General features: G+C 47.7%; 1 protein-coding gene across 1 annotated transcript in view; it reads left to right on the top strand.

Moving 5' to 3' along the window:
* The window catches only part of IGSF9B (immunoglobulin superfamily member 9B), a 125593-nt gene that overhangs the window by 17015 nt on the left and 83201 nt on the right, over positions 1 to 25377 (top strand). The window contains exon 2 of the mRNA XM_063139123.1: positions 22834 to 23031. Coding sequence (XP_062995193.1) covers positions 22834 to 23031 — 198 coding nt within the window. The remainder of the gene's footprint in view (positions 1 to 22833; positions 23032 to 25377) is intronic.

Here is a 25377-nt window from a genome sequence, read left to right as displayed (position 1 = left end):
AGACTTGCACGTCAGTAGTGTCGGGCTAGGAAGAGGCTGGCTGGGGGAGGCTCGGGTGCTTTCCCGACTTATCCTTTTTAATCTTGCCCGAGACTCGGAGGAACTTTCCCTGCTCTCTCCCCCCCACCAACTGTGTGGTCCTGTTGTCTTCTAGTTCTTGGAAGGAAGAGTGAGAGCTGTAATCCCCCAGTCTCACTAGGCAGCCAAAGATTAATCTGATTCCTCATGATTACTTTGGAGGCTCCAGTCAAAAGGCAAGGGGAGGGGGGTGGCGGTTGGGGGCCGGAGAGATTGCAATCATCCAAGCTTGGGGGCAAAGCTACTTTCCAGCAGGGGCTGCTGTAAACCATTCTGGTATGGGAAAGGCAATGTGGCACAGTGGTTAGAGCAAGGGTGGGGGGACATCTTTTAGCCCATAGGCCGAATTCAGTTTTGGCGAAGCTCTCTGAGGCTGCGTTGCAGTGGTTGGTGGGGTGGAAGGTAGGGTGACCATATGAAAAGGAGGACAGGGCTCCTGTATCTTTAACAGTTGTATTGAAAGGGGGATTTCAGCAGGTGTCATTTGTATATATGGGGAACCTGGGGAAATTCCCTCTTCATCACGGCAGTTAAAGCTGAAGGTGCCCTGCCTTCTTTTAAACCTGGTCACTCTGGTATAGCTCCTGCAGCTTTAACTGTTGTGATGAACAGGGAATTTCATCAGGTGCGACATGCATACAAATGACCCCTGCTGAAATTCCCTTTTCTATGCAACTGTTAAAGATACAGGAGCCCTGTCCTCCTTTCCATAGGGTCACCCTAGTGGAAGGCAAAGGAGGCGTGGCCAGAATACCCCAAACAGGAGCACGTTTTAGCTTAATGCTCTTCCTGCCAGTCACTCGCTAAGTCTTAGGAGAGGCATTTCAACCTTTCAGAATGGGGGAAAAATGCAACAGAGGACAGTATTGGGGGTCAGGAAATAGGGGTGGGGCCAGGGGTAGGGGCGGAGCCTCTGAGGGACTTCAGAGGGCCATGTCTGGTCCCTGAGGTAGAGGTTCTTCACCCCTGGGTTAGCATGTCAGGGGGAATCTTGTTCTAAGGCCCTCTCAGCTGTAATGTTCACTGTGTGACTTTGGGCCATTCACCTTCTCTCAACCTAACCTACCTCGTAGGCTTGTGGTGAGGATAAAATGGCGCTGATGGGTGAAGAACCATGGTGGAGAGTCAATATAGAAATCCAGCAAGGTGGATCCACCTTGGGATCCTGTTGCAGAAGGACAAGGCCAGGTGAGTTTGCATCTTGGCAATGGGGGTGATTTGAAACTTTGGGTGGGCATCGTTGGGTGAAGAGACTCTAAAATTGGCTTTCAGTGTCTCCCTGCCCCCACAGTTGGCCACTCTACTTCAGGGGCCCAAGATGTCAGTATTCAGGTCAACTAGAACTGAACAGGGCCCAGGATACTTTGCTGCCTGAGGCAGAGCAGGGAATGGTGCCCCTACCTTCCTGAGTCACGGTACCCAAAGGCAGTGAAATTACCTTGACACCTGAGGTAGTAAATCTCATCAGCACCTCTCTCCATCCCATCCATAACAATAATAATGATTTAGTTCTCTAACAATGTCCTTCTGTTTCACAACACCCAAAAATCAGCTGCCCAGTGCAACTGCCTAACGTTAGGGCCAGGCCTGGCCCTCTTCCTACCTCCACTTCCAAAGTATAAATGGGGCAAGGTTTCCCAGGCACAAGGTCCCTCTTCCATGTCCACCTCTGAAGAAAGGAATTTCTCTGAGCAATATGTCTGCAGGGAGCTGAGTTCATCAGAACAGGATGACGGCCTCACCATCAAACTGCCCCTTCAACTAGTTCAGTTTTCCAGTCTTGTAGTCTCTGCACCATTATTCTCACCGTACCTCTTGCGGTGTGACCTAGAAGCAAGTTGCTGGACCTCTGCAAATCCCAGTTATTCCACCTGGAAAGGCTGGTTTTAAAAGCCGGACCGTAGTCCCAAAGGCCCGACCTAACTTCCTTCGTTCCCCTTCCAGTTGCTGCCTCGTAATGGAGCCAGGGAAACAAAATGGGGAAAAGGAAAGGTCATTGGTCACGGACTTGCCGAGCTGGTGATCTTCCATGATGGATGTCGCCAGAGGTGGTCGGAGAGGCAGCTCCTCTGCGGTGTGACATGGATACCCCCACCCCACAGCAATTTAACATCCCTTTGTGTGTATGTGTGTGTTTACAGCGGTGGGTAGGGGGCACAGGGCGGGGGTGGGGAAGGCCTGCAGAATCAGGGCATCTTTCTCGGACGTTTCTTAGATGATTGAGCAGCTAATTGCAGCTTTCTGTCATGTGCAGTTTCTAACTGGCTGAGCAAAACCCCCACAGCAAAGCAGGGACGCAGGCGCCTGTCGGGTTTGACTAGTGATGTGATGTGTGATCCAGAGAGTGGAAAGCCTCCAATTCACCAGCGTCTTCCTGCTTAGCTGTGATGGTTCCCCTTGTCACGCGTTGTTCATGATGGATGATTGAAAGGACGTCACAAAACACAGAATTCACTTGTGGAATTCGCTGCCTTGAATTGTGGGGATGGTCAGTAGTTTAGATGACTTTTCTTTAAAAATAAATAAAAAATAAATAAAACAACAACAACAACAACGTGTCTTGTGGCTCCTCCATCAACTGTTATTAGCTGTGTAATCTAAATGGATCCTCCAGCTTCAATTGCACTATACCAGCTTCTTGTTGGTCACTGTTGGAAACTGGAAGCTGGTTTAGATGTATGCTTGATCTGATCCTGCAGAGCTCATGTTCATGTTGTCTCTTGTGCATCTCCACATTTGCTGTTATACCCTTGGTGGTTTTCTCTCATTGAGATGAGTTCTAGTTTGGAGTATGATGGGAGTTCATTGGACTTGCTAGGCTCTTTTTTCTTCTTACTTTCTCCCCATGGATGAGAACTGTCCACATTCTCCTGCTCTTGTTGAGCTTACAGTGGGGCTCGCCAATGCATTGTCTCAGCAGGATAGATTCAGAGTGGAGGAGGTAGAGAGAGGCTCACCATTGGCCATGGGCCAGTTGACATGGGATTCTCCCTGGGCACTACAAGAGTAGTGAACCCTCTTCGCCATCTCTTGCCTGGAACCTATATATATTTTGCCATTCCAGCCCATCCTGCACCCATTTGTGTGGGTGAATTCAGCAGGATAGAAAAGACATCTCAGAGCTTTTGTTAAAAACCTTATTAATAAAAATCGTTTCTCACTTCAAAAGAAAATGGGTTTAAAATGAAATCTGCATTCAGTACACACAAGCATGTGGAATCCTACACCTCAAAAAATGAATTGGTGACCTTCTTATCAAATACTCTGAATGAAAGCATGTTCCCACCCACCCCAGGTAAAATAGAAACCCGTGAGGTAAAAATACGTGACTTCTGGGTCAAGCATTATAAATGATATAATAGGTCATGCATTGTACTTGTTGTGGTGGTGAATTATGAATATTTATGTCTCTATTGACCAAACAGCATGGACACTTTCTTTCTGTCTCATGGGGAAACTCAGCTTTGCCCAGTAATTATCAGCCTTCCAGCTGGAAAGTTCTGGGCCTATTGCTTCACAGTTCAGCACACCTTGACTCTTTATAGCATTGTGGTAGATTCTATTTCCTCCTCTTCCTCCTCCTCCTCCTCCTCCTCCTCCTCTTTTCAACACAAGTAGTGTACATAGCAAAATAAATTGATATATAATTATTGTTTATTATTAATTACTTTCCCACTGTTATTAACTTACGTTTCAACATAATAAAATAAAGGATTTCTAATTTAAAGCAATGTCATCACGTTTAACATTAATTCAACATTTATCAATACAATATCAGTACGACATTAATCTTAACTTCCAAATGCCCAATAGGATAAGTATATTTTCACCTGTCAGAAAAGTAAGCCCCAGAAATAGACAAATGAGTTTATCCTACAGCTCCAGGGCCACAACAGAGAAGGCCCTGCTTTCAGGTAGGAGGCTGGAATCTGGCTTCATTGGCCGATTAAAACTCTTGAGGGATTTTATGTTGTATTTTTATATTATGGTTTTATACTGTTGTTTTATACTTTGAGTGGTTTTAATTTTTGTGAACTGCCCAGAGAGCTCTGGCTATTGGGCAGTATAGAAATGTAATAAATAAATAAATAAATAAATATATAATTGAGGGATTGTAAAGAGAAGGCATCTCTTATAATAACGTCCAGACCATTTAGGGTTGTAAACTGCAAAACTAGCACTTTCAATTTGACTGGGAATCTGGTATTTATATCCTGCCTTTTTTCTCTTCAAGGAACCCAAGGCAGTGCACATATTCCTCCTCTCTATTTCATCCTCGTAATAACAACCACACTGTGAGGTAGGTTGGGTTGAGAGTCTGTGACTGGGCCAAAGTCACCCAGTGAGCTTCCATGGCCGAGTGGGGACTAGAACCCAGATCTCCCAACTCCCAGTCCAACACGTGAACCACTACACTACACTGCCTCTTAGAATTCATCTGTGAGCTGGCAAGAGCACCTGTCATTAGATGGCTGACACCATCTTGTACCAGCTGAAGTTTCTGGACCATTTTCAAGGGAAGCCCCACATATAGCACATTGCAATAATCTAAGCTGGAAGTCACCAAGGCATGAATGGCAGTAGCAAATATATTATTATTATTATTATTATTATTATTATTATTATTATTATTATTATTATTATTTACATTTATATACTGCCCCATAGCCAAAGCTCTCTGGGTGGTTTACAAAAGTTAAAAACAGTGACATTAAAAATATATATACAAATTTTAAAACCATAAAAAAGCATAAAATACGAACAAAAACAGACAATATCCATTTAAAAACAACTATTCTGGGGTCAGTAAAAAAAACTCAGCATATGCTGTTAAATGCCTGGGAGAAGAGAAAAATCTTGACCTGGCACCGAAAAGATAACAATGTTGGTGCCAGGCGAGGCGAGGCTCGTCAGAAAGATCATTCAATAATTGAGGGCCCACCACTGAAAAGGCCCTCTCCCTGGTTGCCACTCTCCAAGCTTCCCCAAGGGTAGGCACCTAGAGGAGGACCTTAGATGTTGAGGGTAGTGTACGGGTAGGTTCATGTTGGGAGAGGCGTTCTGTCAGGTATTGTGGTCCCAAGCCATTTAAGGCTTTATAGGTTAAAACCAGTACCTTGAATTGGGCTCAGAAACATACAGGCATCCAATGCAAGCAGGCCAAAGTCGGTCTTATATGCTCAAACCTTCTGGTTCCTGTTATCAATCTGGCCGCTGAATTTTGCACAAGCTGTAGCTTCCGCACCGTCTTCAAAGGCAGCCCCACGTAGAGCGCATTGCAGTAATCTAATTTGGAGGCAGTAGCAAGTTCCATTGAACATGCTGGGACTTACTTCTGAGTAAACATGAATATGATTGCACTGTAGGTAATGTAAAAACTGCATTTGAAAATCAATAGGTTTAAAATGTTTATAACAACCAATTAGTATTCAGGAAAGAAACGAATTAACAAATGGTAAACTAGATGTGAATCAATTATTTACAGCTCTTCCCTTCCCATCCCCCGCCGCGCTGTGATTCAAATTGCATTGATTTTTAAATCAATTCACCTTGGAGCTCAAGACACAGAGCCTGGCTTTCATACTGTGGGCCATTCCATGCTTGCACGCTCATGGCTTCATGTCAGCAAGATTGAGTGACACACCTTAGAGAGCCTGCCGTGTTTTATGTATTTTGTTGTATATTGGGGTTTTTAATATTATTGTGATGATGTTTTCTGTTGTGCTGGTCTATGACCGAAATAAACAAACATTACATTACCTTAGAGAGCTCCTTTAGATTCCTGACTGGTTCAGACTCAAACCCGGAGTGGATTTACTGCCCCTGTGACCTCGTAGCCACCAGCCTCCACTGGTGTCTTGGCTAGACTTGAACCTTGCACCCGGCTCTGCCTTTTCCATTGATGCTGCTTCGGTGGATTTGCACCTGTTGACTCTGTGCACTCCCCCTCCTGCTGGGTCTTGCACTTTATTCTTATTTATTTACTAGGGATATGCTTCGCTTCGCTTCAGAGTGTAGAAGCAATAGCGAGGCGGCCTGATTCACCTCCGACAAAGGCAGAGACGAAGCGGGTTGGGGGGCTGTGGATTGAGGCGAAGAGGATCGAGACCAAGCAGATCCTTCGCCTTGATCCAGAGCTCCGAAAAAAAGGTAAGTGGGGGCTTACCTGGCGCTGCTGCAGTCTGTGGTGATGGCGGCAGAGCCAGGTAAGGGGGCAGAGGGGAGGGGGGCTTACCTGGCGCTGCTGCAGTCTGTGTGGTGATGGCGGCAGAGCCAGGTAAGGGGGCAGAGGGGAGGGGGGCTTACCTGCCTCTGTTGCAGTCCGCCAGCGGCTTCAACTGAGGCTCAAAATCTTTAATTCTTGCGCTTGATTGCGCTTAAATCCACAGATTAGCAATTTTATTATCTATATATCTCTCCCTTTTTCACTATGCTAGGCCCCAATAACCCAATTCTGTTCCCTTTTCAGAAACCAACAAATAACAATCTAGTATCTTTAGTGGTTTTGTAACACTCCCTATTTTTTATCCCTACTTTGTACTGTTTTATATAATGGTGTATCTTCTTGTTTTATATTGGTCTGTTGACTGTAAATAAAGAAATACAATACAAGTGTTTTCCCTGGCTGAGGCTCAAACCAGAAGACCAGGCCGCAACTGCAGCCTGCCCTTCCACTTTGAGCCTCGGCCTCAGGTGAAGCCACTGCCAGAATGTGATGGATGCAGGTAAGGGGGGAGAATGGAAGGGGTCCTTACCTGGCACTGCCACCGCCACTGCAGTCCATGCAATGATGGCGGTGGAGCCAGGTAAGGGGGCAGGGAGGAAGGGTCTTACCTGAGTCCGTCGTGTTCCAGCAGCGGCTTGAACTGAGCCTGAGGACTCATACCGGAAGACGGCCTGGTCTTCCGGTTTGAATCCTCAGGCTCAGTTGAAGCAGCCGCCGGACCGTGACGGACGCAGGTAAGGGGGGAGGAGGGAGGGGGGCCTTACCTGCCGCCGCTTCCGCCGCTGCAGAACTCCGATTCGGATCCGGAGCTCTGCAGCAGAGCAGAGCGGACCATAGGCGGATCGATGCAGCGCGGAGCAGGCCCGATCCGGAATTCGGGGATCAGGTGCGGAGAGGATTGGGTGTGTGTGTGTCCATGCACAGTCCTATTATTTACAATATTTATATACTGCTCCCCATTGAAAATTTTGGAATGGTGTATAAGATAAAATAACAGAAGGAAAAAACCAAACAGAATAAAACACCTGAAAATAGATTTTAAAAGAAGCAAAATATATAGTGAAGGCTTCCTGGAATAATGACATTTTCAGGAGGTGCCGAAAGGAATACAAAGTTGGTGCCTGCCTGACCTCCAGAGGCAGGGAATTCCACAGGAGGGGAGCCACCACGCTGAAGCCTCTTCCCCTGGTGGACTCCAATAGGAGGATGGGTCTATGTGGAACCACTAGGAACATGCCCTCAGATGAGTTCAGTCGCCGGGCAGGTTGGTAGGGGAGAAGGCGCTCTCTCGGGTATCCTGGTCCCAAGTTGTTTAGGGCTTTGTACACAAGTACAAGAACCTTCAACCTGGCCCGGTAGCAAATAGGCAGCCAGTGCAGCTCCCTCAGCAGAGGAGTTACATGCTGGAAAGGGGCAGCTCCAGACAACAGCCGAGCTGCAGTATTCTGCACTAGCTCCAGCTTCCGGAGCAGCTTTAAGGGCAGCCCCACATTGCCCCACTTTGCACTTTACAACTCCCCTCTTGCTTGCCTGCTTTCAGCCTAGCACTGCCAGGGAGAGATCCGTATTGTGGCAGGTGGAAGGCGTTGGCCCTGCATGCAGCCTACTGGTACCACAATCCCACTCCCACCCCAGAAATTGTCCCAGAGACAATCTCTCTCCCCCCCCACCCCACTCCTACAACTCAATCGTTCTTTCAGCTCTTGCCAAAGCAGTCACTTGTAAGGCCTGCGTTCTGCACCTGGCAGACGCTAGGGAGTATTTGCTGTGGGACGTGGTGTTTGTATGTGGGTCGGCATTGAGAAGAAGGAAGAAAAGGCAGCATCTCTTCTCTCTTTGGCAGTACGTGACATGCATGTGCTCCGGTTCTGGCTCACGCTTCCACCGCCGACGAGCTTCCAGCATGCAAAGAGATCAAGGGAGGGACGTCTCTTCCTTTCCTTCCCCCCACATCCAATAGGCACGCAGTATGCAAAGGAGGCCAGAGTGGCAGAGGCAGGAGAGAGGAGGTGACTTCATATCTTTGCAAAGGAAAGCCATGAGCTGACATGATAGGAATGCAGCGAGATGGTGGAGGTGAGGGTGAGGAGGTGCAAGAGGAAGGGGCTTACCTGAATCATCTCCCCAGACTCTCAGATGCCCCATTCAGGGCTGCCTTGGAAGCATCACTGCTGTGCCTGCAGTAATTTCTCTTTAGATGGCATCGCTTTGTTCCAGGGGAGGCTGGTGCTCGCTATATCCGCGGGGCAGTGAATCATCTCTGGCTTTCAGTCGGAACTATAAAGCAGCTCTCCAAGGTGCTGGACCCATTAGCTCCAATGGGCCCAGCCCTTCAGATAGCTCCTGACTACTTCTGACTGAGACCTAGAGCGGATTCACTGCCCCACTGACATAGGACCGACCACCCTCTACTGCTTTGCTCTGTTCAGAATGGGGCAAGCCACAGCCCTGCGGCATCTGGGGCCCTCCTGATCATTCTGCCAAGTGCCTCCCCCCCCCCCCAGAAAACATCTGCCCCAAAGCCCTGGCCTGATGGCACCATGGACAACTTGGCATGATCTGACATTTTCATTTCTCCAAAGAGGTGCTGAAGCTTAGGCCTACCCAAAGCCATGCCATCTGCCCCGGAAACCTTGCTTCTTAATCCTAAGAGTACAGGACAGGCCTTGGCCGTGCGGCAACGAGAGACATGCACTCATCTTTATTATTACACATATTCCAGGACGTCACCCTGGTATTAAAAATAGCTTCTGTGGATGAGCCCTGAACAAATTAAGCCCTGTGCTGCATCTCTCCGCTCTCCCGCTCCCTCCTTTTAACTGGAGACGCTGAGTAGCAGATGAAAGCAGCTTTGCCTAGAAGGCTGCCTCATTTATGTGGATGCCCTCTAGGGGGAAACCTCCCAAATATTGGCAGGGGTTTATAAATCGCCGTTAGCAGGAGTGATGTCATGGGCTCGGGGAAAGGCGTCTGCCTAAATGGGAGGAATGCAGCTGAAGCTAAAGCATTCGGAGCGGTTTTAGTTTAGAAAAAGAAATTCTGCTGGAGGAGGGGTGCATGCTAGAGGTTTTAGAGCATGATGCGCGTTGTGGAGAAGGCAGAGAAAACCCTCCCTGCCTCCCTAATATGAGAACGCAGGAGTAGCCAGTGCAATTGATAGGCAGGAGTTGCAGGACAGACACAGGGCATGGCTAGACCAGGGGGTTGGAGGGAGATGATCTTGCAATATGATGATCGTGAGATCCTCCCCCTCTACATCCCGGAAAGAAGAGGACGTCGCACCTGCCATTCTGTTTTTTGTTTTTAATCGAAAAAAAGCTCAGGAGCACTCCATTGCAAAAGTGAGTTGTTGTTTTTTTAATAAAAAAAACCCCCTCCCTCCTGAGAACTCCTGAGTTGCTCCGTGCCCAGTTCTCAGCTCCTTGCGGTTACTTGCAAGGAGCCGGGACAAAACCGGGACAGCCGGCCACATGTCCTGTGGACTAGGGATTATCTTGGGACCACAAGAAAAGTTGGGATTAAAGGGTAGGGCGATATCCCAGGGAAAGAGAGGGATCATCCCTCCCTGCTCCCAGGATGCCCTGTGTGTCATGTGGATGCACAGGGACGATCTTGGGATGATCCCTGGGATATCGTCCCATCTAGACATGCGCACAGAAGAACGTCTTCACACAAGGGGCAACAAATATACGGAATGCTCTGCTGTGAAGTGTGTAGGACTTTTTGGCTTAGATGCACTGGTGTAGTGGATCCAGATCTTCTAGGGATCTAACACTGGGAGTTTTTGGTTGGCAGGGACCATGATATCATCTATCGCACGCATCCTCAAACTTTCCTGCTCCCTCGGAGCTTAGCCCCAACTCTCACAGCACTTGCAGGTGGAGGGAGGCATTTTCTCCACAACATTATATAGTTAAGAACTATCCCTGTTTTAATGCAATGTATTTTGGAGAAGCCTGGTCTTGAATGGGCAATTAAGACCTATTGGCTTTGCTGAAGACCTGCTCCTGATGAAGATGAAAATTGCTAGAAATAGTTTGTTGCTGCGGATCAACCCAGTTGCTTACATTTATGGACCTTCTAATTTACCACTGCACCACTGCTTAGCTGGCTTTTGAAAAGGGGAATTTGGATGAATTCATGGTGGGTGAGGGGTCAGTCAGCAGCTGTTAACCATGATAGGGAATGTAGAGGAGTTATGGATGACTGAGGATTTTGTCTGGACAACATTTTTAATGGCTGTTACATGCTTCCCAAGTGAATCCATAGATGGGAACACAGTTATCTTTTGGATTTTGCACTAATTCCGAATCTTTCAGTGCAGTTTCTTGGTCAGTAAAGGTGGGTCAGGCTGACTGACCCATGATTTGTTGTTGGGTTTAATCCTGGATTGTTTAACTCCTAAAGAGACCAGAATTTCTGGGTTTGGACATAACAATAACTCTGGAGTGGGACATTGCTAGGTTGCTTAGGAGAGTTGCTCATTCGCTGCTGCATGGCCAGTATTAACTATGGGATAAACAGTCCATAGTTAGCTGTTATGTGTGAACAGGGTCATAGAGTTGCCACTTAACTTCCACACTCCTGGAAACAAGTGTTCATGTACCCAGCAGAATGAAAGAAGTGCTCATGTAAGGGGCACTCAGGATTATTCCGATACTAGAATGGATGTTTGACCTGCGTTTCCAGGGAGGAAGACCGCTGGGCATATTCCCAGGTGATGAACTAGTTGAGCTGCCAGTTTCACTGTCAATTTCCATGCAGACACGGAGTTGCTGTGGTTTTGCTTTTTTGCGCTGAGAACGCATTAAAGGATTGCACTGAGATCGAATTACTGGCTTCCTTCCTGTCAGCAGGGCCCACGAGGAAGGGTCTCGAAACACAATCTAGACAAGAGCAACTTTAAAACTTTCTAGTAGTGTGGCAGGGATCGGGAAGCTGGCTAAGATAAAGGATCGATCCGGAATCTGTCTACCTGAGGACTCTGCTGGGAAATGCTGTCTCCGGCTTAATCTCTGGGCTCTTCCTTAGGTTGGATCAGATTTGCTTTAGCTATTGGACAGTATGGAAATAGAAGAAATACATACATATATTTGGGCAAGGGGGCGGGCACCTATCTCTTCTTTTTGCACTTATTGCCGATCAAATCATGCTGACCTGCTGGAATGGAGTGTGAACAGAAGTGCCCCTTTGCTGAGTGATGGCTTACTGTGGTATGGATGTGACCTCTTCTTAGGTCCGGGTAGATAAAGAACATGCATCGACTGCACATCTTATCTCAATATGCACATGACGAAGAATTCAACCCACCCTTCTCATGGTCTAGCTAGGCCATCTTTATGGGCCCTTTGTATAATCCTAAGGAATATTGGTCCTGATGGCTGTTTGCTACCTCCAGTAACCAGGGGCAGTAAGCCTATGTACACAATTTGCTGGGGAGGGTCTGTTGCGCACATGTCCTGCTTGTAGGTTCCTGGTCAACTGCTGGTTGGCCACTGTGTGAACAGAATGCTGGACTAGATGGACCTTTGGTCTGATCAGCCTGGCTCTTTTTATGTGATAGGAAAGCTAATTCCTGTTACTCACCTTTGCGCTGAGGAACTCTAGCATTTTCCTGAAAACACCATGTTGTGGTATATGTAGTGGCTTTAGTGCCTGGCTCCTTCTCCACAGGGTGCATGTGGATAGTGCCACGGTACCTCACAAGATGCAGGAAAGTGTGTTTGAGACATAGGCCTTAGCTAGACCCAAGGATTGTCCCAGGCAAATGGAGGGGTCATCCCTGCCTGCTCCCAGGATCCCCTGTGTGTCATTTGGATGCACAGGGATGATCCCTGGACAATCCCGGGATATAGGCTTGCTCTAGCCATGGCCATATTGCGTAGTGCTTGTGTAGAAATCTGTCCTGCAGGTATGGAGGAAGTCTGACCCATGGGCCAGATATGGCCCACATGGGCTTCCTTACCCAGCTTGCCCGCCTCTTCTCCATGCCCCACCCCCTCTCCCCAGCCAGGGAAAAGCTTTTATCTCTGGTCAGCAGCTGATCGGGCACAAGAGCTTTCCCTGCTCTGGGGTGAGAAATTGCATTCGCATGTGTGTTTCTTTGCCCAGGCAAGGATCAGGTCTGTGAACCCGTGCCACACTCAGCTCCTTACATGCTTGTCTGGAGTCAGTGCCACCCTTTAACCAAAAAGCCTTCCTTACCCCTGTGCTATAGGGAAGTTGCATTAATTTGCCTGCCTGTTATGAGTAGTGTCGGCTTCCCATTTTGTCAAGCCACAAACTGATTTAGGGCCATACCTTAATCTAGACCTGCAGGGTACATCCTCCAGTTTTGGAACCCAAGCACTAGTGGCTGGACCTGGGAGCTGACCTAGAGCCTGAAAGGCCACTAGCAAAAGTCTTGGTTGGCTGAACCAGAAAGGGTCTAACCGAACTAGAAGTTTCACACTGCCTACTGTTCACAGGGCCCCCTCTTACACACTAATACTTCCTTCAGGGCCTAAAGCAGGTGAGGCACACACAGTTCATCATGGATTGCTGTGTTGGGTCCCAGGCATGGCAGCCTGGAGTAGCTTCCCAGCTTCGTCCCCCTCTTAACTCTTCTGCTGTCCACAGCCCGGTCTCATCTGTCTGCTTTGCACTTCTGCCTGTCTTGCTGGCTACACTCAAATGGGAAAGCCCCACAGGTGAATGAGTGGCTGTGATGCTGACCGGGAGATAAGAGAGATCAGGGGACTGTGCCAAGGCGCATCAAGTCCTCGCCGGCTGGCAGGCCTCCAGCAGTGTATTGGGGAGATGCTGCAATTGCTTTGCATCTGAGATGACTTGGACTGGCTCCGAGATTCCATGCTGCCTAAAACTACTGGCCGAGGAGGGGAAAGCTGGCCAAGGTATGCAGGGGTCTTTTTCTTTCCCTCCATGCCTTGGCCAGCTTGGGGTACTGCTGTTGTTCCCAGGACCAAACAGACATCCTAGTTCAGGGAGAGATCCTTTGTCCGTAGAGGAGAATTGCAAAGAGGCTATGATTCAGTCAAACCATTGTCTAATGTATGTGCACTGCCCTTCCTCTGAGGAGCTTAGGACAACGTAACTGGAATTTTATTTGCTGAAGTTTTACCCCTGGTTCCCCCCCGCTTTTTGCAGGGGAGTTGCTCAGAGACCTCTACAGTGAGTTCCCTGCAGTCTCTCATCCAAGCTGATACTTAGCTTTATTCGTATTCCAGCGTCGGATCAGTGAATTTCTTAGCTGTAAACCATCAACTTACTCTTCAGCCACTGCATTACATGAGCTCTTGCTAACTCCAGCTGTGCATTTGTGTTTTAAAATGTTTCATGAAAACACACTTGTCGTGGTCATGCTTTATTCGACATTTTCCCTTTACAGCAGTGAGAGCAAGAACATCCCTTCTCCTCCCCCACCCAGGGATTTCCAACCCCCCAGTTTCAATTTCTGACATAGATATTGCAATAGTTTTGCTGGCTTGGACAAGTTTGCAAGAACCTTCTCATGTCTAGTTAGATCAGATTTATTTTCAGTTGGCAAAATACATATACTGGGAGCCGTATGTATAAACTCTGCCTTTGCTGATTAGAAATATATATGCATGGGGAGAAAACCAGGAGTGAAGTTGACATGCTTTCCCACAACCTCTGCTGAAAATCTGAAGGAGTTCCTTTACTAAAGATGATGAACCTGGCAAGGGTCTACAAACCCTCTGCTGTCTTTTTTTTTAAGAGCAAAGGAGCTTCTGCAAGGGGCAAAAAGATGCCTTTTTTATGATATTTGCAGAGAGTTTAAAGAAGGCACAGTTAGCACTGAATGTCTCAAGGGCTGGATGTGAAGATGGTTGCACCAGTGAGCAACGGAATGGTGGAGGAAGGAAAACACCCTTTTGAGGTGCGGAGGGGTGGGACACATCTCATTTGAAACTCTGTGTAACCCCCAAACATTCCATGGATAGGTGGCACCATGGGATAGAGGAGCAGAAAGATCTGCGGAAATAAAGGGCCAAGATTCACACACCCCCACCCCCATTTAACTTCTAAATGAGAAACTGTGAATTTTCACAGCGTTAGCGGTATTGAGTCACAACCTGAAGTTGTGAGACTGGTGTATTACTCCCCTGACTTGCAAAACTGGGTAGTGGAATAGCTCTAGCGGTTGACGCACTTTTCACGCCCTCCTTAAAAAAGAAGCAGCAATGATCATACCTAGAAGTACTCTGAACATGTGTAAGTGCTTTTGGAAATCCATCTGTGGCTTCTAGTCCTTGGGCCATTCAGATACATGCACATGTGGCCTTTGGCCCCAGACTGTGCCCATAGGAAAAAAAAATCAGGCATTGAATCTTATCATATTGACCCTGTTTAGATGGCATGCTGAGCCATGGTGGCTAAACATTTTGAGCTCTACATTACAGCTTAGCATGCCATGTGAACCATTCTTTACCATGATGGCTACATAACCACAATCACTAACCATTTTCTTCAAAAGGGTTGGCGGCCCAATCATGGCTTAGCACCTTGTCCGAGCAGGTCCTTCACAACCTTCTTCAACCTTTCATCCTCCAAATGTGTTGTACTACAAATCCCATCATGCTCCAGCTAGCATGGCCACTGCTGGCCACAGCTGGCGATGAGTCTGAAGCTGCTTCCTAGTTCCTCCTTCCTCCCCCCATTCATTTCATAGGGTGTAGGTTCTACACCAAGCGAGGGCAACTCAAAGAGATCCGGAGGCTATCTTCACACTCTAGACCTCACCTGCAAACTGTGGGTGCCATATATGCCATGGGGCACTCCCCAAAGATTTTTTTTAAAAAAATGGGTACCAAATCACTCTGTGGTGCTACAGAGTACTCCCAGAGCGCTTCTATGCGACCCCAGTGCACCCCGAAAACGATAGTCTGACTTCCCTGTAAAAGAAACGAGGAAGAGCGTCCATGCTGCCAACGCTGCCGACGAGGAGAGCTCTCTGCCGGCGAGGAGAGCTCGGCAAAAGAAGGCGGGGTGAAGAGTGGAAGAAGCTCTCTACCCCGCCTTCTTTTGCAGAGCTCTCCTCATCGACGGAGAGCTCTACTCGGTGGCGTCGGCATCGGCGTTGGCGTCATGGACAGCTCTTCCTCGTTTCTTTTACAGGGAAGTCAGACTATTGTTTTCGGGGTGCACTGGGGTCGCATAGAAGCGCTCTGGGAGCGACGTGCAGATCCCCTCCAGGATGAAATGTAGCTCGGTTGCAACGTTTAGGCATGGGTGCCTATTGCCCAACTTGTGAACCGCCCAGAGAGCTTCGGCTATTGGGCGGTATAAAAATGTAATAAATAAATAAACAAACTTATACTGTCATGGCTTCCTGCAGAGAATCCTGGGAACTGTAGGTTAGTGATGTGCTCAGTACTCTTTGTTGGACACCCCTCTAACTCCTGCTTGCAGAACTGCAGTTCCCTGGGGAGGTACAATGACTTTTAAACCTATTGGCTGTAGTGCCGCTTGAAGTGCCTTCTGGCAGAAATTGTAATTAGTACGATAAATACAGTAATTTTGTCTGTGGTGTATGTATGCCTGTAGGGTCTGTCCTTTCCAATGACAGGCACACCGTTGGGATGCCCAAAAACTACTTATGGTGGTTAGCGGAATCAAAACCCTTGTTTCTCAAGATTTTGAATCCTCAAGGAGTATCCTAATTTATAGTGCTTTGGGCTGAAAAAATTAGGCTAACCAGGCTGGCAGGGCAAATCCTAGGGCACGTGTAGGCAGACAGCAGACTTTGTTTTTATTGGAAACTCAAGTTCCAGCAACCAGGTGCAAAACAGTGATCTGGGGTGGGAGGGCATATATGGAGAATTAAGGAACGGGGTGCTTCTGCACACACATACCCAGCTTGGAAATTCGTTTACAGTCCCAGAAGTGAGCTCTCAGTACTGTCGCTCAAAAATCTGCTCTCATTTTCCCCACCCTCACCAAATCTCTCAATTGTAGCAGCCCGTTGACGTCACAAACCTATACACACTTAACTGGGAATAGCACCCATTGAACATGATGGGACTTACTTCTGAGTAGGAATGCAAAAGATTGCACTATTGCAGGTGCGGGGAGGATGCCTTTTAGTTGATGCTATTTTTTATTTTTAATGTGGGTGCTTCGAGATAGAGGGCACTGAGTCTACCGATCAAAATACATTGCCCAGTCATTCCATCTTCCCCTCCTTAATGGTATAAATAAATGAATAAATCAAATCAGAAGAAGTGGTGGGGAAACATGGGAGAGTTACAAATTGAAGCTGACATAACCTGGACCCCTGGCAAAATTCTGCGAAGGAGGCAGGGTGATTGCACAACAAAAACCTGGTATAGGAGCACCTTGCAAGTGTGAAACCTTGGCTGATCCACATCAAATATCCTGCTCCACCTTCTGCCCACCCTTGTCATAGGGTTCAGTTTGCTGGTGGCGTAGATATGATTTGGGGTGAGGCGATAGTGATTACAGCTCCAGTTTCCTTCCTAGCGTCTGAGTCCAGCTGCATCTTCTTTTTCTGAAGTGAACAAGATAAATTGCCATGCTGGAATCAAACCAAGGTCCATCTAGTTCTGTCTTCTCTTTCCAACAGCAGCCAGCCCACATGAATGTAATGTCTGTCCCTCTTTTGGCTTGTTAATTGCATTTGGTGTTTAGAGGAGCAAAAGCCTGGAAGGGAAAGCTATCAATTAGGGTGACCATATGAAAAGGAGGACCGGGCTCCTGTATCTTTAGCAGTTGCATAGAAAAGGGAATTTCGGCAGGTGTCATTTGTATGCATACAGCACCTGGTGAAATCCCCTCTTCATCACAACTGTTAAAGCTGCAGGCGCTATACTAGAGTGACCAGATTTAAAAGAGGGCAGGGCACCTGCAGCTTTAACTGGTGTGATGAAGAGGAAATTTGACCAGGTTCTCCATATATACAAATGACACCTGCTGAAATTCCCTTTTCTATGCAACTGTTAAAGATACAGGAGACCTGTCCTCCTTTTCATATGGTCACCCTACTATCAATGGCTACTAGTGATGGCTACGTGCTACCTCCAGTAGCAGAGGCAGGAAGCCTATGTACACTAGTTGCTGGGGAACATGGGCAGGAGGCTGCTGTTGCACCTGTGTCGTGTCCTGTCAACAGCAGGTTGGCCACCGAACAGAATTAATAGAATGCTAGACTTGATGGCGCCTTGGTCTGATCCAGCATGACTCCTCTTATGTTCAAACACCATCTATGCTAAACAAGGTGATGGGTATTGCACCAGTGTTTGAATAGCATTTGCAGCTACAGGGGGGTGGGAGTAGAAATTGCTCCAGGCAGGATGGAGAATACGTTTTGGGACTCCAACACATTGCAAGGCTGAAATGTCTTGCATACTGGCTGCAATGAAAACTAGGGATTTCCTTTTTTTCTCCCGACCCCCACTCCCACTCGCTGCTCTCCTCCCTGTTGCCCTTGGACCTCAGTTTGGGACCTGGCAGTTTCCTGCTCCTTCTGCATTTGTACATCATGAGGGTTTTCTTAGAAGGTGGTGGTGGGGATGAAGGGGGGGGGGAGAGGGGGAAGGCAGGCAGCTGAAGTCATCCCGTCTGCTGAGGGCTTGCGAAAGCCTCAGCCACATTGGCAATGCAGCGATAATGAGGCGCATCAAGGTGTGAACAAAGCATGTGCGTGAAAGGGTGCCGGTGGTTCGGCTTTGCACGGAGCGTGGGAGGGAGGGGTTGCAGGACCTGCTTCTTCCAAGCTGCTTTTGCAATTTTGGTGGTGGTGGTGGTGGGGGAGGCGCTGAGAGCGGTCCTGCATCTCTTGAATTGTGATGGATCTCTCTCTCTCTCTCTCTCACACACACACACAGAGAGCACTCTATTTTTAAAAGTGGCGATGCCTTCCAAAAGGGACATCTGGCAGGTGAATCAATCCACCCTCCTCCTTAACTGCAGTTCCCATCATGTTACATTTTAATGCGGTGCCACCCGCGTTTAAGCACCCTACCTCCTTCTTCCCCGATCTCTCCCCTCCCCACAAAAGGCCCTGCCCCTTCCTGGTAACCTCTATATTTGTATATCATCTTTCCCAACAGGAAGGGTGGAGAGGTTGCAGGTGTGTGAGTGTGAGTGAGAGAGAGAGAGAGAGAGAGAGAGAGAGAGAGAGAGAGGATGCAGGTTGTTGGCTATAGGTGTTGCTGCCTCCCAGCGCGTCCCCACCTCCCACCCCCCGTAGCCAGCTCATGCAATCCGCTGCATCAAGGCCACTTCCTTGCCTCACCCCTGTCCCGGAGGGACCTTCCTCCTAAGCTGTCTGGGACCCCGCTGGGGCCACTTGCTGGTTAATGCTTCTTTCTCCTGGTGCCAAAAATAGACCTGCCAGCGTACTAGATTCCTGTTGTGGAAAACACACACACACACACACACACACTACACAGTGATGTCATTCTAGGCCAATCAGCACCAGCCCTGCAGAGCAGAGCGTAGCAGCTGGGAGGAGAAGAAGCGTTTCCAGCTTTCCGGAGATACCTCGCTGCAAGGAGGAGGAGGAGGAGGAGGCAGGGGCAGCAGCTGTGGTGTTCTGCAGGGTGCAAGGGAGAAGTGAGGCGAGGCTGAGTTTAGACCTGGGACTCCCTCGAGGTCCGGCCCTGGGACCTCGAAACCTTCTGTGGGGCTAAATGCTAGCTCCACACAGCCTTCCGTAGTACTTCATTGTGCATGATCGCGAAACAGATCCCGGAGTGGGGGGGAGGGGTAATGCAGATACGATCTGGCTGGATTTCTTTTCGGAGGCTGGATCTGTTGGAGAGGCGGGTTTATCTCTCCGCACCGCCCAACACATCCCAGTAGTACATCCCTTTACTTTCATCCGAATGGATGGATGGATGGATGCGTTTCATTTATATTGGGTAGGGGCAGATGTGGCCGTAGACAGGGGCACCATTTCTCTCTGTGTGTATGTGAGGTATTAGGGCTTGGGGTGGAAAGGAAATCAATATGTTTCCAGTTTTTCCTTCAACCCCACCCCCACCCCAAACAAAGAGCCAGGTTTGGGAAGAAGGACCAAAGTTCAGGGCTTCCTGTTCTGTTCTGCATTCAGTTTAGGGACCGGGAGGCAGTGAGGTCCAGGCTTGGAAAAGCAGATTTGCTTTCCACCCCCTTCTAACACAAACACACACTGTGCCAATTTATTTTTTCCCCCATCTCTCCTCCCCTTGCCTATCAAACTTTTAGATAATTGAAGGTACAATTCCCATGGCTGGCTGGGGAATACTTGGAGTTGTAGGACTATTTTCTTTCTAAACAAGCATAAGATTATGCCCTCAGAGCATGTTTGGTCAGCTTATTTATTTATTTATTTACTTATTGCATTTCTGTACCGCCCAATAGCCGAAGCGCTCTGGGCGGTTCGCAAAATTACGGAATGCAAAATTACGGAATGTGATTCTTTTGTTACCCACTCACTACGATGTGCACTCCACACATCTGGGATTCTGGGTGACTGGGGAAGGGAAAAGAGACTGCCAAGCCAGAAGTTAATACCTTGGTATCTCCCCACCACCACCAGCAGCAGCATGTGAAATGAAACTTGATGGAGCGACTGCAGAGAGGGTCTCAGCGGAGGGGTCTCTATTTATTTATTTATTTATTAGATTTTTATACCGCCCAATAGCCGAAGCTCTCTGGGCGGTTCACAAAAATTAAAACATCCAGAGATTGTTGTCTATAGGAGCCTTCCCCAACCCAGTTCCAATCTGTAATTTCTTCAGCAGAGTTCCCCAAACTGATAGTTTGGGACTACACCCTCCATCATCCCCAATATTCTCATGGAATGCAGCCTTCATCATCCTGGTGCCTACAACCCCCAGCATTCCTGACCGTTGGCTGTGCCAGCTGGGGCTAATGGGAGTTGTAGTCCAAAACCTCTGACATGAAGCAGTTGTAGATATTAATCCATGGATCGAGACCCCTCACCTGAGACCTTTATCCCTCTCTGCAGATACTCGGTCAAGTTTCATTGGGCGGCATGGATGAGAAGACGCTCTCCCAAGTGCTCTGTAGGGTCACTTTTCTAACTGCGAGAAGCTGTGGCTCAACTTAGTCTTTTTCTTCCATCCCAAGTTGCTAATAACTCCCTACCCTCACCCCAAAAGATGCTTGGATGTCTTCAGTGAAGGCTGGTGCTCCGATTTCATTGGGGCTGTGAATCCATTCTGGGTTTCATAGCCGCACAATGCTTTTGGTTTGGTAGCATCAGGAAGCCTCTGTCAGCATGTCTCTTCTGTACATTCATTGAATCCCCCTTTAAGAGGTATCTAAGCCATCAGGTCAAGGCATGGCCTCTCTTCCCTGGAGGTGGGTTTAGTGTGGGAATTGAACCCAGAGCAACCTGTGTGTGTGTGTGTGTAAGTAAGTGTACTGTGTTGTAGTGGAGCTTGTGTATGTGTTCAGTGTTGCAGCAGAGCCAGGGCTCACAGGCTCAAAGCACTGGGACATTTTGATTTGCAGAGATGGTGACGTCATCTGCCAGCAACACACCCGCCCACTGCACTCAGGTTTCCCTGTTCCCTCTGAGCTTATCTGCAGTCATCATCACCATAGCTGGGTGGAGATGGATTTTCCCAGCAATAATATTTTTTTCTGATCTCTCTCTCTCTCTCTCTCTCTCTCTCTCTCTCTCTCTCTCTCTCTCTCTCTCATACATATATATGTACATACAGAGATATACTATACAGCTGCCTAATTTTTGGACTCTCCTGGCAGGGTGGTGGTGGTAGACATGGCTCTGAGGACTGTTGTGATGGATGCCTGCACTTCATGACCTATCCTTACATCCCCGGGTGTGTGTGGGAGAGAGACTGGGGAAGGATGATAGATCCCTTTCGTAGGACACCTTGAAACTACCTTCTAATGCTTCACCTGTCTCTGTGTGTCCCCGCATTCTTCAAGTGCCCTGGACTTAGAGTTGGGTGTACAAATTGGTGCATGCATCCAACAATGGATTTTGGCTTATATGTCTGATTGGAGCGGAATTCCATGCTGTAGTAAGATGTGTATATTGGAGGGGTGTGTGTGTGTGAGAGAGAGAGAGAGAGAAAGAGAGAGGGAGAGAGAGATGGATATTGGGTTTTCTCTCTCACTGGGTGTAGCAGCAACTGTAATTTATCCTGTTGCTATTTTAACAATGCTGTCACCACTTGTACTGCAGCCCGGGCTGCGTCAGCGGTTTCCCCATCAAAGGCCTTGTTCCAGGGATTTTTTTGGAGTGCTTTTCCGGTGATTGGCTGGAAGGGCAAATTGGTTTATGAATGGATGCTTCCACTGCTACAAGGAGGAGAGACATTCCCTGCAGGTATTATCAGGCAATGCTGAGAGGCTTAATAGCAACAATAGAAGAAGAAGAAGAAGAAGAAGAAGAAGAAGAAGAAGAAGAAGAAGAAGAAGAAGAAATGAAATAAAATAAAATGCCATATGGTTCTTGCCAGTTCACTCCTCCCTCTTTCCCCTTCTCCCGAACGAGAGGCTGAGAGACGTGTGTTGTGGGGGTGGGGAGGCCCTGCAGGAAGGTCACCTTGGTGCAATGCTGAGAGGCTGATTTGGCAAATGCCTGGCTCTGCTTTTGGAAGCTGAGGGTATCTCCCCTTTGGGCAGGGAGCCTTTAGAGGATGCCATCTCTTGTGCCTTGAGGGTCTGGACCAGCACAATGCCCTTTCCTTGCTACCCTAGAAGGTAGCCTTTTGCACAAACACGTGCATTTTTCTATGTATGCACAGGTGTTTCTCCGTTTCAATTCTTCTCTCTCTCTCTCCCTCCCTCTCTCCCTCTCTCTCTCTCTCTGTGTGTGTCAATTTCCTGCTTCCATTCCTGAGTAGTCGACTTCACTTCCCAGCCTTCTGGAGAGATGCCTGGTGTTTTCATTCCCAAATGTTGCTGATCCCTTCCTGTGCTCTTTGCTTGACCCTACCATTGGCCGGAGTGAAACAGTTGCTTCAGGCGGCAGATGCTGGGTGGCGGCAGCAAGGTGTTGGAGGAGAGACGTAGCTTACAAAAACAATTTAAAATAGATCAAAACTACAAAACACATTAAAATACATTAAAAACATAACATCGAACATGTTTTGGGGTGGCTTGATCTCGAATGGGCAGTTAAGACCCATGAGCTTTAGAAAAGACATGCAGCTGGTGGAGATAAGACTGGTATGGTATAACTTGTTTGTTGATATAGTTCAACGCAGCTCCCTGAAAGTTTGGGCTCTCTTGGGGAGACTGACATGATGAGTGTCTGCACTTTGACACTGACCACTACACTATTGGATTAGAAACACAGGAAGCTGCCTTATATTGAGCCCATCCAGCCCAGTATTGTCAACACTGACTGGCAGGGGCTTTCCAAGGTTTCAGGCAGGATTCTTTCCTCACCCTCCCTGGAGAAGCCGGGGATTGACCCTAGGACTTTCTGCATGCAAGGCATGTCTTTCAACCTGAAGTGACACCACTGATCTTCCCCCCATCCTTCTCGTTCTCTTTTACAGGTGCCCACGGCTTGAGGGAGGAACCCGAGTTTGTGACAGCTCGTGCTGGGGAGAGTGTGATCTTGGGATGCGACGTAATCCACCCGCTGACGGGCCAGCCCCCTCCTTATGTGGTAGAGTGGTTCAAGTTCGGAGTGCCTATTCCCATCTTCATCAAGTTTGGGTTCTACCCTCCCCATGTGGACCCAGAATATGCCGGTAAGAAGCTTCCTCTTCCTCCTCCTCCTCCTCCTTGCTTTTTTAAACAACCCATGTTGGAATTGCCCATGTATGCTAAAACCTCACACCTATTCAATAGTCAGGGCGTCGCATGAAGGATCCTTGGCTGGAGGTGGAGCTTGGAACTTTATTGTAGACCTCTGGTCACCCACATCCCTCCCCCCCACTCCTCCTCAGATCAGCAAATCCCAAAGTTTGCTAAAGAGCCCCCCTCCCACTCGCTTGCTGTAGCACAGAACATATAGAATTTGCTGTAGCACAGTATTCATATTCAGATGGAGATGATGCTTGCCAATGATCTCTGCCAGAAGTCAAATTTTACATCTGTCTTTACGCTGCCCAATTTGGACTGGCTGGTTAACATACAGCGAAGGCCAAGCTCAGGTTTCTTGTCTGTTCCTTTCCCCCACAGAAATCTCTCTCTCTCTCTCTCTCTCCCCCTCCATCTCCCTCCTCTTCTTCTCCTTTTTTTTCATTCCATTCTTTCCGCTTGGTTGGTTTTAATTAAGCGACGGCAGCGAGAAGCCAGCTGGGCTGTCTAGGCCAAGAGAAGCCGAGGCGGCGGAACGGAGGGTAGCCGCTGTTGTCGTGCCTGTTGCCGCTGCCTCCCTGTAGCAGCCTAAAGCTCCAAGTGACGCTTTTGGGGACGGCGCATTGAAAACCTTTGGTGACATCCTCAGAAGGGGAAACCACTGCTGCTCACTTGCTGGGGAGGGAGGGAATTAGGAAGAACAGAGCAAGGGAAAGGGAGCAGCCGGCCACATCCTTCTCCCAAGCTCCGGCATGGCCTAGAGGCCCTCCGGTCCATGGCCATCTTTTTTTTAAAAAAATAAATACTATTTTTATTGATTTTCAAGTAAGGACAAATACAATAAATACACAGAGTAAAAGAAAACACTCAACAACAATATAGATGTTCCCATAGCACCACTATAAAAAAACATAGGTGTTCATTCCTTCAATAAGCACTTGGTACAGAAAAAGATGCAGGTTAAGTTAGAACCTCTGACCAAAAGGATTCCTGAGTCATTGGGGGTCTCGGTTCGCCCGGATTCATATTAATAAATGTGAGAAAGTCCAACCAGTTTCCCACAAATGTGTCTGATGTTATTTCTCCTCTTGCTAACCTGCTATGTTGTGTCAATTTATCATTTAAAGCTAGTTTCCAAATCTTATCAAACCAGCGTTGATGGTCAAAAGGTCTGTCGCTTTTCCAGAATTGGGCAATTTCCCACCTGGCTGCAACCAGCAAATGGGTGACCAAGGCTTTGGGAATAATGTTTCTATTGGCATTCCTAAAAATAGAAAGTAGAGACAGTGCTGGGTCAGTTTCTACTTCAACATTAATAATGTTTGTAATGGTTTGGAAAACCCTTGACCAAAAAGTTTTGACCTGTTGACATTCCCACCAAAGATGAATATAAGTGCCAGGAACGGAGCAACCATGCCAACAGAGCGGGGGTATATTAGCACTAATATGGTGCAGTCTAACAGGGGTGATATACCACCTGTGAGTGATTTTCAGAGTGAGCTCTTTAACTTTTGCTGATATTGTTTTATAGGGTGCTGATTGCCACAAGCTTTTCCATTCACCTTCAGTGAAACTGGTGCACAGATCATGTTCCCAAATCATTTTTAACCCTCCCTTATCTGGGAATTGACAATTCAACATCATGTGATATATATCAGAAGCTCCCCCTTTAACCTTTCTAGAATAAGTCAGGCAAGCTTTCTCAAATATAGTAAGCGAGCGTGGAATGTTATGGAATTGATATAGAGCATTTGCAAAAGAGACTATTTTCAGTTTTTGGAGCCAGGTACAAGGGAGTGGGTCGCAAGACTGCCTGGTGAAGGCTGAGAGCCCCTCATGTTCCCTGAATTTCCAGCTGCTTCCACAGGCTTTGGAGACTCTAGGAGCCAAATGTGGGAGAAGACAAGACTGTGCCTTTACTGTAGAAAAGAGAGGTTTGGGAGACATGGTTTGGTAGAGGAGAGGTCAAGCAGCAAGCACACTGCATTTGAAAGATCTCCCTGTGTTTTTTGTTGTTCCTTGGTCAGGCTGGAAGGGCGATTCACCTAGCTGTTACATGGTGAAATGGACTCAGAATTAGCCTACGTTTTTTCTCTTTGTGTGTGTGTGTGGTGGCACAAATCAGCATCTAATTAAGGTACAATCAGAAAAAAAGGTTTATTTATGTATTTATTTATTACATTTTTATACCGCCCAATAGCCGAAGCTCTCTGGGCGGTTCACCAAAAATAAAACCATAATAAAACAACCAACAGGTTAAAAACACAAATACAAAATACAGTATAAAAAGCACA

The sequence above is a fragment of the Elgaria multicarinata genome, chromosome 12 (assembly GCF_023053635.1).
Source record: "Elgaria multicarinata webbii isolate HBS135686 ecotype San Diego chromosome 12, rElgMul1.1.pri, whole genome shotgun sequence".
Lineage (NCBI taxonomy): Eukaryota > Metazoa > Chordata > Lepidosauria > Squamata > Anguidae > Elgaria > Elgaria multicarinata.
This window is presented reverse-complemented; position numbering and strand designations above follow the sequence as displayed.